The sequence below is a fragment of the Podarcis bocagei genome (genome assembly GCF_964188305.1).
Source record: "Podarcis bocagei genome assembly, chromosome: 13".
In the NCBI taxonomy this organism is placed as follows: Eukaryota; Metazoa; Chordata; class Lepidosauria; order Squamata; family Lacertidae; genus Podarcis; species Podarcis bocagei.
In genome coordinates, this window is record NC_138138.1 from 10,069,542 (window position 1) to 10,084,302 (window position 14,761).

The 14,761-nt window shown below is 46.9% G+C and overlaps 1 protein-coding gene across 3 annotated transcripts in view; it reads right to left on the minus strand.

Moving 5' to 3' along the window:
- The window catches only part of INTS10 (integrator complex subunit 10), a 28,161-nt gene extending 13,699 nt beyond the window's left edge, over window positions 1–14,462 (minus strand). Inside the window, exons 1-10 of one of the 3 annotated variants that reach the window (XR_014001266.1) lie at window positions 14,269–14,462; window positions 11,271–11,338; window positions 10,461–10,564; window positions 9,847–9,986; window positions 9,312–9,393; window positions 7,344–7,484; window positions 6,065–6,236; window positions 5,429–5,598; window positions 1,287–1,420; window positions 220–373 (exon numbers count right to left, since the gene is read on the minus strand). Coding sequence is in view for 2 of the 3 variants with exons in the window: in XM_081166341.1 (XP_081022467.1) it covers window positions 220–373; window positions 1,287–1,420; window positions 5,429–5,598; window positions 6,065–6,236; window positions 7,344–7,484; window positions 9,312–9,393; window positions 9,847–9,986; window positions 10,461–10,564; window positions 11,271–11,338; window positions 14,269–14,397 (1,294 nt within the window). In the remaining variant the exon portion in view is untranslated. The remainder of the gene's footprint in view (window positions 1–219; window positions 374–1,286; window positions 1,421–5,428; window positions 5,599–6,064; window positions 6,237–7,343; window positions 7,485–9,311; window positions 9,394–9,846; window positions 9,987–10,460; window positions 10,565–11,270; window positions 11,339–14,268) is intronic. The other 2 variants (XM_081166341.1, XM_081166342.1) reach the window with 2 other exon arrangements.
- Window positions 14,463–14,761: the final 299 nt, after the last annotated feature.

The window sequence follows — 14,761 nt, forward strand, 5'->3', positions numbered from 1 at the left end:
CTACTTGCAGGGACCGAGCAACGGGAGCTCATCCCGTCGCGGGGATTCGAACCGCCGACCTTCTGATCAGCAAGTCCTAGGCTCTGTGGTTTAACCCACAGCGCCACCCGCGTCCATATATATCTAGATCTAGATCTATATATATATATATGTGTGTGTGTGTATTTCCCCATACATACCAAAGCAGCATAAAGCTTGTCAGCACACCATCATACGTACCTTTATCCAAAGATTCAAGAGAATGGAGAAGTTCCCAGCTCTCCCTAGCCAGCCTAAAGCTTTCTTGTACTTCAATGGCGTTTGGAAGGTCTGCTGCATTTACTGTAATGTGCCTGCTTCTCCCCTTCCCAGAAGGATCCTCGTCATCAGAGCTCTGGTCAAAAGCCAATGCAAAATAAACTGTTTTAGCTTGTAAGGTGACTTGATGTTATACCGTAATAGTACTATAAAAGAAGTAATTACAGCAATAAATGATATGCAATGTAAATAAGAACTTAAATGACTCAAAGATGACGAGCACTGGTAGAGGGGGATCAAATGGGTGTGGTACTTCATCCTTTTTTTCTTTCTTACCTTTCCCTTTACTCTCTTTGGTTTTGGGGGTTAAGTGTGTGTACTTTATTGTTGTTTGTTTGTAAATATGCTTAAGTAAAACATTTTTTAAAATTTAAAAAAACAACAACTGAGCAATAGGCTAACATAAATGTTGTATTTGAGTTAACCGTGTAAAAAACTGGCAGTCCATAGCGTATGTTCGTAGAACATTAGTTAGTCCCAGATTCCTGGTAGCAAACTTTTGAAAAAGTTGGCAATGCTTTTTTAAAAAAAGCCAAAATGACTTTGCAGGCAGGATAGTAAAAATACACTTATTTCCTGCCACTTCTAAAGTAACCCAATACACTTATTTAGGTATTCCAGAATCAAAAAGTGTTTGTTCCAAGAAAACTGTCAAAAGTGCTTAAATATTCACTCAAACCAACAATAACCTGCCTTAGCTTCTGTGTCATGTGAGCTCTGCAATATCACATATTGCATTCATTTACTGCTTAACTTCCCTGCACCCCAAAATTCATTATGTTATTATGTTTACATCCTTGTAATTTTGTTTTTGCATTTTTTCTGTTTTGTATTGTTTGTTCGTTTTAGTCGATGCTTGTTTGTGTGATGTGTAAGTATTTAAAAAAAAGATACATGCAAATTCCAAAAAGAATAATTGTGAACAAACCCACATCCTAAAACCCTATGCCAAATTACATCCCATTTATGCCAATAATGAAACACGTTACCATGGTTTTCTCTCTCCCTTCGGCAAGCTTCCTCTTTTTGTGCACATGTTTGCTCCGTTCAATGTCTGTATCGCCATAAACATTGGAAACATCCTCCACCAAAACCAGTGGAACTTGGTTTGGGGCATTTGGTCCTATGTTTAAAATGAAACACACCACTTAAGCACAGTTGCAACTGAGAGACTGCCAGTGGAATCTGCTTCTAGCTACCAGAAGATTCACTTCAGCAGTACGGTGACAGCATCTAGTTGTACTATAAGCAACTTATTAAGCGTATACTTCACAATACCACGCAAAAGTAAAATAATAATTTTATGGAGAAATCAACACCCATGCCAAATCCTCCTAAAAGTAATTAGGTATTTTGACACGAGGTCATACCCACAATTTATTTCTGAGCCCGTGAATCCTTGGCCAGCAATTTAAGGGCTAAATCTCTCAATCACATCTATAAAACTGAGATAACAAGGGAGGTTCATCATCAATATATAAAGCCCACAAATATTATGCCAATCGTGGTACACTGAGCAAATCACAAACTCCTGGGGCTACTGTAGGAAGATCTAAAGCATGGGTAGGCAAACTAAGGCCCGGGGGCCGGATCCGGCCCAATCGCCTTCTCAATCTGACCCGCGGACGGTCCAGGAATCAGCGTGTTTTTACATGAGCAGAATGTGTCCTTTTATTTAAAATACCGTATTTTTCGCTCTATTGGACGCACCGGACCACAGGACGCACCTAGTTTTTACAGGGGAAAATCAAGGAAAAAAATATTATCCCTCCCCCCCAGCCCCAAAGAGCAACGGACAGGCTGTGTGCAGCCTGTCTGCTTCTCCCAGAGCTTCTCGGGGCTGCGGGGGAAGCCCGGGTTCTCCCACCAGCCCCAAAGAGCAAAGAAGCCAAGACAGCGCACGGGATCCATAGCCGCGCAACCTCTCCAGCCAGGAGCTAAACCTCTCCAGCGCGGCTAAAGAAGACAAGGCAGTGAGCGCGATCCATCCCACTCACTGCCCTGGCTTCCTCTTTAGCCTTGCGCAGCATCTTTAGTCTTGCGCAACGGGATGGATTGCGCCCGCTGTCCACCGGGGGTGGACTAGATGACTCCTGGGGTTCCCTTCCAACCCTGCAATTCTATGACCTCGGAAGGTGTTTGGGGTCTCCACCACTGGAGGCTTTTAAGCAGCGGTTGGGGGACCATCTGTCTGGCGTTCTTTAGCTGTGATTCCTACATTGTGAGGGGGCTGGGCTAGATGACCCTCGGGTGGCCCTCCCAACTCTATACAGTCCTACAGTTCTGCAGCAGGAGATCCACAGCCACTTAGAATCATAGAATCATAGAGTTGGAATAGACCACAAGGGCCATCGAGTCCAATCCCCTGCCAAGCAGGAAACACCATCAGAGCACTTCACACAATGCCCACACCATCAGAGCACTTCACACAATGCCCACCATCAGACCACTTCACACAATGCCCACTCCCAATTTTCATCTGAGAGACATGTGGCTTCAGTGTCTAGGCAGGTACCCCCCTACCTGCCACACTTCCCCCACCCCACTTAAGCTAAGGGAATTCCTGCCCAGAGAAGCTCCCAGGTGAGGCAAGGGTTAAGATCTACCTCTGGTAGAGGCACGCAAGGCTAAAGAGGAAGCCAGGGCAGTGGGATGGATCTCGCTCCCTGCCCTGGCTTCCTCTTTAGCCTTGCGAAGCCTCCTCCCCCCCCCCCCCGCTGGAGAGGCAGGCAAGTCTAAAGAGGAAGCCAGGGCAGCGAACGGGATGGATCGCGTTCCCTGCCCTGGCTTCCTCTTTAGCCTTGCAAAGCCTCCTCCCCCCCCCCCCAGAGGCGCACAAGTCTAAAGAGGAAGCCAAGGCAGCAAACGGGATGGATCGCGTTCCCTGTCCTGGCTTCCTCTTTAGCCTTGCGAAGCCTCCTCCCCCCCCCCCCCCGAGGCGCACAAGTCTAAAGAGGAAGCCAAGGCAGCGAACGGGATGGATCGCGTTCCCTGTCCTGGCTTCCTCTTTAGCCTTGCGAAGCCTCCTCCTCCCCCCCCCCCGAGGCGCACAAGTCTAAAGAGGAAGCCAAGGCAGCGAATGGGATGGATCACGTTCCCTGTCCTGACTTCCTCTTTAGCCTTGCGAAGCCCCCCCCCCCCCAGGCGCGCAAGTCCAAAGAGGAAGCCAAGGCAGCGAACGGGATGGATCGCGTTCCCTGTCCTGGCTTCCTCTTTAGCCTTGCGAAGCCTCCTCCCCCCCCCCCGAGGCGCACAAGTCTAAAGAGGAAGCCAAGGCAGCGAACGGGATGGATCGCGTTCCCTGTCCTGGCTTCCTCTTTAGCCTTGCGAAGCCTCCTCCCCCCCCCAGAGGCGCACAAGTCTAAAGAGGAAGCCAAGGCAGCGAACGGGATGGATCGCGTTCCCTGTCCTGGCTTCCTCTTTAGCCTTGCGAAGCCTCCTCCCACCCCCCCAGGCGCGCAAGTCTAAAGAGGAAGCCAAGGCAGCGAACGGGATGGATCGCGCTCGCTGCCCTGGCTTCCTCTTTAGCCTTGCGAAGCCTCCTCCCCCCCCCCCCCAGGCGCGCAAGTCTAAAGAGGAAGCCAAGGCAGCGAACGGGATGGATCGCGCTCGCTGCCCTGGCTTCCTCTTTAGCCTTGCGAAGCCTCCCCCCCCCCCAGAGGCGTGCAAGTCTAAAGAGGAAGCCAAGGCAGCGAACGGGATGGATCACGCTCGCTGCCCTGGCTTCCTCTTTAGCCTTGCACAGCCCCCCGCGGCTGGAGGGGTGCACAAGGCTAAAGAGGAAGCCAGGGCAGCAAACGGGATGGATCGCGCTCCCTGCCCTGGCTTCCTCTTTAGCCTTGCGAAGCCTCCCCCCGGCTGGAGAGGTTGTGCAAGGCTTTTCTAGAGGAGGGAGAAGGGACTGACTGGCGGTGTCAGTCCCTTCTCCCTCTCGGGGAAAAGCCCGCAAGAGCCGCGCGACGCTTGTGTGGGGCTCTTGAGGGCTTTTCCTGCCTGCCTCCCCCCTGCATTCGCTCCATAGGACGCACAGACTTTCCCCCTTAGTTTTTAAGACGGGAAAAGTGCGTCCTATGGTGCGAAAAATACGGTACATCTCTGGGTTATTTGTGGGGCATAGGAATTCGTTCATTTTTTCCCCCTTCAAGATACAGTCCGGCCCCCCACAAGGTCTGAGGGACAATGGACCGGCCCCCTGCTGAAAAAGTTTGCTGACCCCTGATCTAAAGGGGCCCTCTTAACTAAAGCAAAGAGGAATGAGCCAGGACTCCCCTCCCCCAATCTGTTGCGGTCCTGATGAAAATCCCTCCTAAGTAATGCTATTGGCCCCCAAAACAATTTCTATTGTCGCCTAGCACAGATGGATTCTAATGATGAGTTTAGTGTCACATCGAGTTTGGCCTTCAGACAAATCACATCACATGCACACAGGGCTATTTGTTCTACGGTCTTCCTCATGTTTCCCCTCAAGTCTGCGCTTGCTCACCACCCAAAACAGCAACACTCCATTGCTAGGGGAATATTCTACTCTTCCCCACAGCCAGTGCATTCATTATTATTGTGGGCGCCGTGTGGCATGCACATCTGCACGGGCTCTTGTCAAGATGCTTGTTCATTTCTGACTTTTTCATTGAGGAGCCCCTGATATACAGTGGTACCTCGGGTTACATACGCTTCAGGTTACACATGCTTCAGGTTACAGACTCCGCTAACCCAGAAATAGTACCTTGGGTTAAGAACTTTGCTTCAGGATGAGAACAGACATTGTGCAGCAGCGGCACAGTGGCAGCAGGAGGCCCCATCAGCTAAAGTGGTGTTTCAGGTTAAGAACAGTTTCAGGTTAAGAATGGACCTTCAGAACGAATTAAGTTCTTAACCAGAGGTACCACTGTACCTTCAAAGAATCCCAGGATTCTTGGTTTAAACGAAATAAAAACCTACAACCAAACGGGTTCATCTATGGGCTGGGCTAACCTATGGGCTTCCAGATGTTTTGGACTACAAATCCCATTATCCTTGACCATTGGCCATGTCAGTTGGGGGTCCAAATGGGAACCAAAGAGTCCAACATCATCTGGAGGGCTGCAGGTGAACCTACCCCTGCTCTTAACGAAGTACTTGTCCATGAACTAACCTTGGAAGAGAGAAGGTTGGATGCTGCTGACATACAGGAATGCGTTCTTGAAGAAGACCAGCATTGTGGAATAGACCACTTGGGTCTTGTATTTTGCATGAGATTCGTTATCATAGTTACTGATATATCTGCAGACATCTTTCATTTTGAGCAATGTGTCACCAAAGCTTCTGAAGAAGACACAAGCATACAAAGTTAATAGGCTTTCTAATCTGGTAGTCTTAATATGCTATCTTTTTAATGTGTTCTCTGAAAGAAAGTGTGCCCTCCCCTCCTGCAGCCAGCTGCACCCTTCAACAAGCATTGTGGGTGGTCAAGGGCACTCTTGAACAAGATGGGACAGGACACTGGAAGAAATCACCCAAACTCGCACAGATATCTGTTGTACTCGCATGTCCCAGTCCCTATTTTTCAGGACTCATGCTCTTTGGAGAGACTTTTCAGGTGACTGCAAGGAGAAAAGGAAACTTCCCATCTCTGAACTTATTTTAGAATTCAAGCCATTCACCTTCAAGCCTGAAATCCTAGACACCCTTACATGCCATTAAGTGCTATTAAACGCAATGGGACTTGCTTCTGATTAAATGTAAAAGTAATCATAATAATAATAATACTGTAATAACAACAACAACAAACCTTCTTGCCATGTCCATCTGCCATTCACACCTTACTCCCACTATGGACAGTATCTTGAACACCCTTTCCCAAGGATCCGTAATTTGAGAAGATTTCTCAGTTAAGCCCTCTATTACGTATTTCTGAGAGCTTCGTTTACTGGGGGACACAAGATCAGATGTATCCTGTGTACCTAGAAACCAACAGAAGCATACCTTAGTTCATCACCAAAAATCAGTCCAACAGTCTTAAGATCCTGCAGTCCATGCCTCTTACACTGTTTATATGCATGTGTGTGTACGTACACACCCAACCATACGCAAACACACACATATATCATAGTCCAAACTTGAATAAAAGGACAAATCTCAAATACAGAGGAGAAAACTGATCCTGGATCCTGCACAAACTGCTCATATCTACCTTCAAAATCCTTCATGGACTGGTTCCCCTCTAATGCACTGCTGGACTGCACAAAGTCTGGTATTATCCATTTGTGTGGGATTAGGTGACAAGTACTTTTAAGGAGTGGGACGGGGGTGGCGCTGTGGGTAAAACTTCAGCGCCTAGGACTTGCCGATCGCCAGGTCGGCAGTTCGAATCCCCGCAGCGGGGTGCGCTCCCGTTGCTTGGTCACAGCGCCTGCCAACCTAGCAGTTCGAAAGCACGTCAAAGTGCAAGTAGATAAATAGGTACCGCTCCAGCGGGAAGGTAAACGGCGTTTCCGTGTGCTGCGCTGGTTCACCAGATGCAGCTTGTCACGCTGGCCACGTGACCCGGAAGTGTCCTCGGGCAGCGCTGGGCCCCAGCCTCTTAAGTGAGATGGGCACACAACCCTAGAGTCGGACACGACTGGCCTGTACGGGCAGGGGTACCTTTACCTTTTTACTTTTAAGGATGTGAAGATTCAAACAAGTTTTCTTATTTCTTGTTAGAATCATGGGCTGTGGTTCTAAGAAAGCAGGTGGCAGTTAAAATTTCCCATGGCATCTATTCAAAAGTAAAATCCTAAAATACAAGCAAAATCTGATTCGAACAAATATTCTAGAAATGGAACCCATGGCATTTTTTAATTTTTTGGTCTTAAACCAAGCTACCTTCAAGTCAATTAGCTCAGCCTTCTTTAATATTTTGGGGGAGGTGTGGGGAGGAAATAGAGACCGCTACAGCCAGACACAGATGAGCTCTGCAGCAATTCACAGTCCAAACCCCACTCCCTCACAAAATCCCACATACTGTTTTGACATGCAGTAACCTCCATTCCTAAGTTTGCTAGTGCATTTGGCTCCAGTGCTTTTACCTTGGTATTGATTTTCAGTCTGCGCAGATCTCGTCACATAATTAATATAAAACTCTGCTGCTTTATTCAGATACTTATATAACAGGTTGGCCGGAAGACGCACATCAGGGTTGTTAATTATTAGGGGAAGGACATCACAGACTAAAAAGGACCCAAAAACAGTATTTTAGGATTTCCAGTTGTCCTGACAATGCAATTTAACCAAGCAAAGTGAGTGACAAGCTGCTTTGAGACTCCTCTAAAAGAAGGCCCTGCTAACAACAGGTTAAACCAATAGCTTATTAAATTAGGCAATAGATTTCAAAGATACACGTCATCTTCTAAAAGCAGGTATGGGGAACCTGTGGCCCTCCAATTGTCACTGAACTTCACAACTTCCATCATTTGCAGCCAGCATGCCCAGTGGTCAAGCATGACGGAGGCAGCAGTCCAACAAATAAACATTTCTCCCTAGTTGTTTTTATTTTAGAGATGAAAACTATTACTGTGGTAAGCACTCCACTGAAAACCATTCAAAAAAGTCATCTCCCTAATAAATCAATGAAATACGCCCCCCCAAATGGGAGTAGGCAACAGGTTCTCCATCCCTACACCAGAAGAAACTCTACTGAAGTACTTTATATAAGGTTCTGCCATGCAATTAAACCTATTACCATATTTTTCGCTCCACAGGGTGCACCGGACCACAGGGCGCACCTAGTTTTAAGGGGGGGGGGAATAAAGAAAAAAAATTGCCCAAAGAGCAAAGAAGCCAAGACAGTGAGCGGGATCCATCCCGCTGGCTGTCTTGGCTTCCTCTTTAGCCACGCACAACCTCTCCAGCTGGGAGAGGTTGCGCGTGCCTTCGTTTTTAGCCGCGGGGCTGCGGCGGGGGAAGCCCGAGCTTCCCCCGACCCCAGCCCCCAAAACAAGTCCAGGAGTGGCGGCAAGATTGCGCGAAACCTCGCCGCCGCTCCCGGGGCTTGCGGGGCTGGGGGAAGCCCCAGCTTCCCCCGACCCCAGCCCCCAGAACAGGCTGCTATCCGCAAGCCTTCGGAGCCCGGCGGGAACTCCCACCGCACTCAGAAGGCTTGCAGATAGCTGCCTGAAGCCCGGGGAGCGCAGCGGGAGTTGGCGCTGTGCTCCCTAGGCTGCAGGCTGCTCCAAGGCTTGCGGATAGCTGCCTGGAGAGCGAGAGGGGTCAGTGCGCACCGACCCCTCTCGCTCTCCAGGCTTCAGCGAAAGCCTGCATTCGCTCCATAGGACGCACACACATTTCCCCTTCATTTTTGGAGGGGGAAAAGTGCATCCTATTGAGCAAAAAATACGGTACATTATTAACACCTCTATGGAACCTAAATCAACAGTGGAGGCTTGACAGGCCTGACTTTTGAGAGGAGCTTTTACCTCTTGGTGCATTTTCAAACTCCAGAAAATCCCTTACAATTACAATGCTGTAGTTTCTCCCCATCCCCAAGAAATAATGTTTATGCCAGCTTGTGGGGCAGCAAGGGACAGTTGCAGGCCTACTGTAGATTTGTCCCCTTTTATTGGATATTGGATCTCAGAGCCACAGTATGAACCAGAATACAACTTTTCTATTATACAGGTCGCTCACAACATTTGACTTGTGAGCATTAAACTTTATGCACTTGGCAGGCACCCAGAAAAAAGGCTTTGGCAATCCCACCTGACATTGGACCCAATGTGTTTTGATTATATGGGATTTTGGCTATATTGCACTATCCCCAGGACATAACCTCCTCATAAGTTTAATCTCGCTTGCACATTTAATGTTGCAAAAAGAGTAACGCAAGTCAGGTGGAGTCAGATAAAGCTCAAAGTTTTTTTTCCAACAAGGATAATCTCCCAAGGATTTATCCAGTTTTTTGTTCTTAATATACATGGGTTATGATGAGCAAGACAGCAAAAATATCCATTTATTAAAAATAGCGTCAAGTCCTGTCATTTAAGTACTATTTTACTTACCAAATAATTTTCTAAAACAATTGACAGGTGATTCTTGGTCTTCAATATTTTCTGCTTCTAATAATGTTTCCCCAAGGCCCACCTTTGAAAAGTTTAAATAAAATTTAAAATCTATTAGTTCAAGATTTTGTTCCCCAGAACTATATTGAACAATGAAAAGTAATTGCTTCCTGCCTTACCTCTTCCTGAACAATTTACAGTTTACAGTTTACAATTTACAATTTACAGTTTACACCTGCACTATTTTATTAGCAGCAGTACAAAGCTGAGAAACAGGGGGGGGGGTTTAAAACTCAAAATATTCATAAATCAACAAGTTTTGTACTTCTGAGCGTCTTAAATTAGCATTGGAAAAATTGTTCTTCTACACCCACTGACTGCTTTGCTATTCTGATTAATTTTAGCACAAAGATCACACAGTCCTCCAAAGAATGTCCTGCCACTTTTTTTTTTATTTCTACCAATCTGAAGTCAGGTATGAGAACAAAGAAGAACAAAAAAGTATTTGAAATACGAAGAAACACTACTCTCTTACCCCATGTTGAACTACAGTCTCAGGGAAACGTCGCAAAAGAAGAAGCAACATTTCTGCCCGTTCCAACGTATTAAAGCACTGCTCTGTGGCTTTCAGTAACATTTCACACTGAACTCGACCTGGAAGGGTTTCAAATAAACCTGTAGGAGGGAAGATAATAGTAATAATAATAAAAATATAATTTTATTTATATCTCGCCCTCCCCAGACGAAGCCGGGCTCAGAGCAGCTAACAACAGTAAAATGATACAACATTCTAAAATCAGTTCATTATAAAATCAGTTCAAATCAGATTAATGGCAACCATTGGGCTAGAGTTCTGTGAGGATTGCCAAAGGAGGGGGTCAGGCTGTGCCCTGGCCAAAGGCCTGGTGGAACAGCTCTGTCTTGCAGGCCCTGCAATGAAGCAAACAATCTGGGGTATGGCTAAGAAGAGAGAATTTAAAATAATAAAAAAGGTTTGAGTGGAAACTAGAAGCCAAGTAATTTGTTGGCTGGGAGAATTTGGAGAAAAGCTACTGGAGGAACGTTCCTCAAGAGCCTTCATATACATTGCAGCACTGATCATCATCAAGTCAACTGTTTTGCAAGGCATTCAGTGGAAGAAAGGCATACCTCTTAAAAACTGAGTTTGCTTGTCCTGCGAATCGTTCCTTAAGGCTGCTGTAATGACACTAATCTCCCGCCACACCACTGGTTGGTCTGGGAAATTAACAAACCTGAAATAAAGAATGGAAAAAAGTTTGGAATTATTTATATTTGTAATCAATCAAGAACAGAAATTTTACTAGGAAAGCCACACTACTTAAAATGAAAATGTTTCTTGTTTCCTCTAGGAACTAAAGCAGGTCTCCTCTTTTCTGAATCTAACAAATGGCAGGTAAATGCTTCCAGGAAGACCAAAGACAGGGTAATATCTCTCAAATGTGGTACACTAGCTTTGAAGCTAGAGGTTCTTTTTAGCTACTGTAGCTATAGACCTATGTGCTTCTATGACTATATCTAAACCTTTTTATACCTACCACCACTTACTGGGGCAGCAGATTCCATGTGAACAAGTACTCTTTTTTGCCCATCCTGATCAGTTTCACTGGGTGACCACAAGTTTCAGTACAGATTAAGAAAATCTATCCACTTCTGTCACACCATACATAATTTTATCAACCCCCAACTGAGGTTGTTTATTTTCTGTAACTTTCCCTATCAGGCCTTATAACTGGTGATTCTCAAACTTGGCTCCCCAGATGCTGTTGGACTACAATTCCCACCATCCCTAGCTAGCAGGACCAGTGGTCAGGGACTGATGGGAGTTGTAGTCCAACAACAGCTGGAGACCCAGCTTTGAGAAACACTGCCATAAAGCAGTACAATTTTAAGTAGAGTGGTTTACAGACAATTAGAAAAAAAAATTGGAAAGCATCTTACATGTCATAAAGCAATCTGCCTGCTGATGCTGTACGTTCTGCATTCCGTTCAATAGTGTACATCTCATACTGAAAAAACAAGGGCAGAAGATGAGCCATACAGAACACCTTCCATCAAACTTCTCAATATCACATCTTTCTACCTTACCACAGTAAAAAATGAGGAGGGCAGAAACATCCATGCACATGCACTCTCTCTCACACACACATGCGTTTTTTAAAAGGCAGGCAGAGACACAGGCAGAAAAAAACCCTTTTCCTATTTGTTTGGGATCTCCATTTAGAACTCTGAGAGGTATGAAAGCAAAGTGCCTGTGCATTTAATGTAGAGTAGAGAGTAATTTAATGTAGAGATCGGAGAGTAGGGGTTGAAATGTAAGTTGATGGGAGTATTGCATCTAAATCTATCTTTACCAAAATGTGAAGTGTGTTTTGTTTGGAGCATGTTTACACCGCTGCCTATTCTCAACATTGCAGTGTGATAATTTCAGGCAATTTAGAGCATTGGGCACTAGAACATAAACCAGATGAATTCACTTGAGGTATGTGTATATCCTATTATAGTACTGTTCTACTTCCTACACTTTTGCAGTGGGGTATATTTAATAAGGTTACCAGAACGTCCCCGGATTTACAAATCAGTCCCCTGACAAAATCCATCTATTTAGTAGGAAGTTGAAAAGTGTCCCCAGATTCATTGAAAAAAAAATCTGGTAACGCTAGTATATTAGGATCAACGAAAACATAAAGAAGCGAACAAGCATTCCAATCCATCAAAAACCTTTACCTGATGAAAGCCTTAAAACAAAGACAGCCCTTTGGTTAGTTAAAACAATCTATGGCCTTTTAGAAGAGACTGGAGTGTTTCTAATGTATTTTTAATGTATTTTTAATCTTTGTTGGAAGCTGCCCAGAGTGGCTGGGGAAACCCAGCCAGATGGGTGGGGTACAAATAATAAATTATTATTATTAAATTATTATTCTAATGTATTTCTTTCCCAACCCATGGTTTTAAGGTATCTACGTGGCAGGGGAGGGGGGAGGTTGCTTGGCTATGAGCCACTCTGGGCTGCCCAGGGCAGAATAAAGCAGTGAACAAATTCAAATAATAATAAGAATAATAATTTATTATTTGTTCCCCAGCCACTCTGGGCGGCTTCCACAAAGACCAAAAATACACTAAGGTGTCACACATTAAAAATTTCCCTGAAAAGGGCTGCCTTAAGATGTCTTCTAAATGTCAGGTAGTTGTTTATCTCTTTGACATCTGATGGGAGGGTGTTCCACAGGGCGGGTGCCACTACCGAGAAGGCCCTCTGCCTGGTTCCCTGTAACCTCACTTTTCACAGTGAGAGAACTGCCAGAAGGCCCTCAGAGCTGGACCTCAGCGTCCGGGCAGAACGATGGAGGTGGAGGTGCTCCTTCAGGTATACTGGGCCGAGGCCGTTTAGGGCTTTAAAGGTCAACACCAAGACTTTGAATTGTGCTCAGAAATGTACTGGGAGCCAATGTAGGTCTTTCAAGACTGGTGTTATGTGGTCTTGGCGGCCGCTCCCAGTCACCAGTCTAGCTGCCGCATTCTGGATTAGTTGTAGTTTCCGGGTCACCTTCAAAGGTAGCCCCACATAGAGCGCATTCCAGTAGTCCAAGCGGGAGATAACCAGAGCATGCACCACTCTGGCGAGACAGTCCACGGGCAGGTTGGGTCTCAGCCTGCGTACCAGGTGGAGCTGGTAGACAGCCGGTCTGGACACAGAATTGACCTGCGCCTCCATGGACAGCTGTGAGTCCAGAATGACTCCCAGGTTGCACACCTGGTCCTTCAGGGGCACAGTTGCCCCATTCAGGACCAGGGAGTCCCCCACACCTGCCTGCCCCCTGTCACCCGAAAACAGTACTTCTGTCTTGTCAGGATTCAACCTCAATCCGTTAGCCGCCATCCATCCTCCAACCACCTCCAGGCACGATAACTGCTATTGGCTTCTGCTATTGAGGGTGGCAAATAGAAGGGGAAGAAATGGAGGCAGTGAGAGATTTTACTTTCCTTTCTTGGGCTCCATGATCACTGTAGATGGTGACAGCAGCCACGAAATTAAAAGACGCCTGCTTCTTGGGAGAAAAGCAATGACAAACCTAGACAGCATCTTAAAAAGCAGAGACATCACCTTGCCAACAAAGGTCCGTATTGTTAAAGCCATGGTTTTCCCAGTAGTGATGTGTGGAAGTGAGAGCTGGACCATAAAGAAGGTTGATTGCCGAAGAATTGATGCTTTTGAATTATGGTGCTGGAGGAGACTCTGGAGAGTCCCATGGACTGCAAGAAGATCAAACCTCTCCATTCTGAAGGAAATCAGCCCTGTTTGCTCACTGGAAGGACAGATCCTGAAGCTGAGGCTCCAATACTTTGGCCACCTCATGAGAAGAGAAGACTCCCCGGAAAAGACCCTGATGTTGGGAAAGATGGAGGGCACAAGGAGAAGGGGACGACAGAGGACGAGATGGTGGGACAGTGTTCTCAAAGCTGCCAGCATGAGTTTGACCAAACTGCGGGAGGCAGTGGAAGACAGGAGTGCCTGGCGTGCTCTGGTCCAGGGGGTCACGAAGAGTCGGACACGACTAAACGACTAAACAACAACAACATGGGATCCTCAGTAATCCAGGAAAGCCTTGGCTTCTGCTATTGAGGGTGGGCGCTCTTGCTACCCAACGACTCGCATGGCAGAAGCCTGGATTTCTCCACAGCCTCCCAAGAGCAGCTTTCCCATCTTTAAACAAGCAGGCAAATAAAAAAAAAGTAGGGAAAAGAAAACATGGGAAGTCGGAAGCGCTGTCCCCAAATAAGTAAAGGAACCGGGCGTGCTAAGCGTTCCTATCTCTATGGAGCTGAGCACGCAGGACAGCAGCAAAAAAGGGGAGCGGGGCCTGGGGCGCGCAAAGCATTGTGGGAAAAAGGAGCCGTTAAAGGGAGGCCACACGGAGCCTGGCGCGCCCTCACCGACCTGGATGTTGAAGTCGGCGGGGTAGAGGCTCCGCGCGGTGATAAGCCAGGCCTTGGCCGCCCACAGGTCCCCCTGGACCAGCTCCCGCGCCCGCTTCACCAGGAACTCGCAGTCCCCCTGCGCCGACATCTTGGCCGTTGCCGGGAGTCGCGTTCCCTCACGACCCGCACATGCGCACACGCGCCTCGCGACGCCATCTTTCTAGGGCCGGTGACGTAGAGGAGGCGTTTTGCGCCTGCGCCGCAGTTACCATGGTTTCCCACCACCGCCACCCCCGTGTTTCTAGTGTCATCATAGACTTATGAAAGTTGTAGACTGACAATACAATTTTTTTGAGGCAGGACTTCCGGGTTGCTTTCTGACCCCTTTGACTGCTGCCCATAGGAAGCAACGGGGAAATTTAAAAAGCTTTTAGCATAGCTGGGCAGGGGCGGCTGCATCGTGTTCCATCCCAAAGACTGAAGGAGGAAATGAAATCACTGCAGCATCCCTG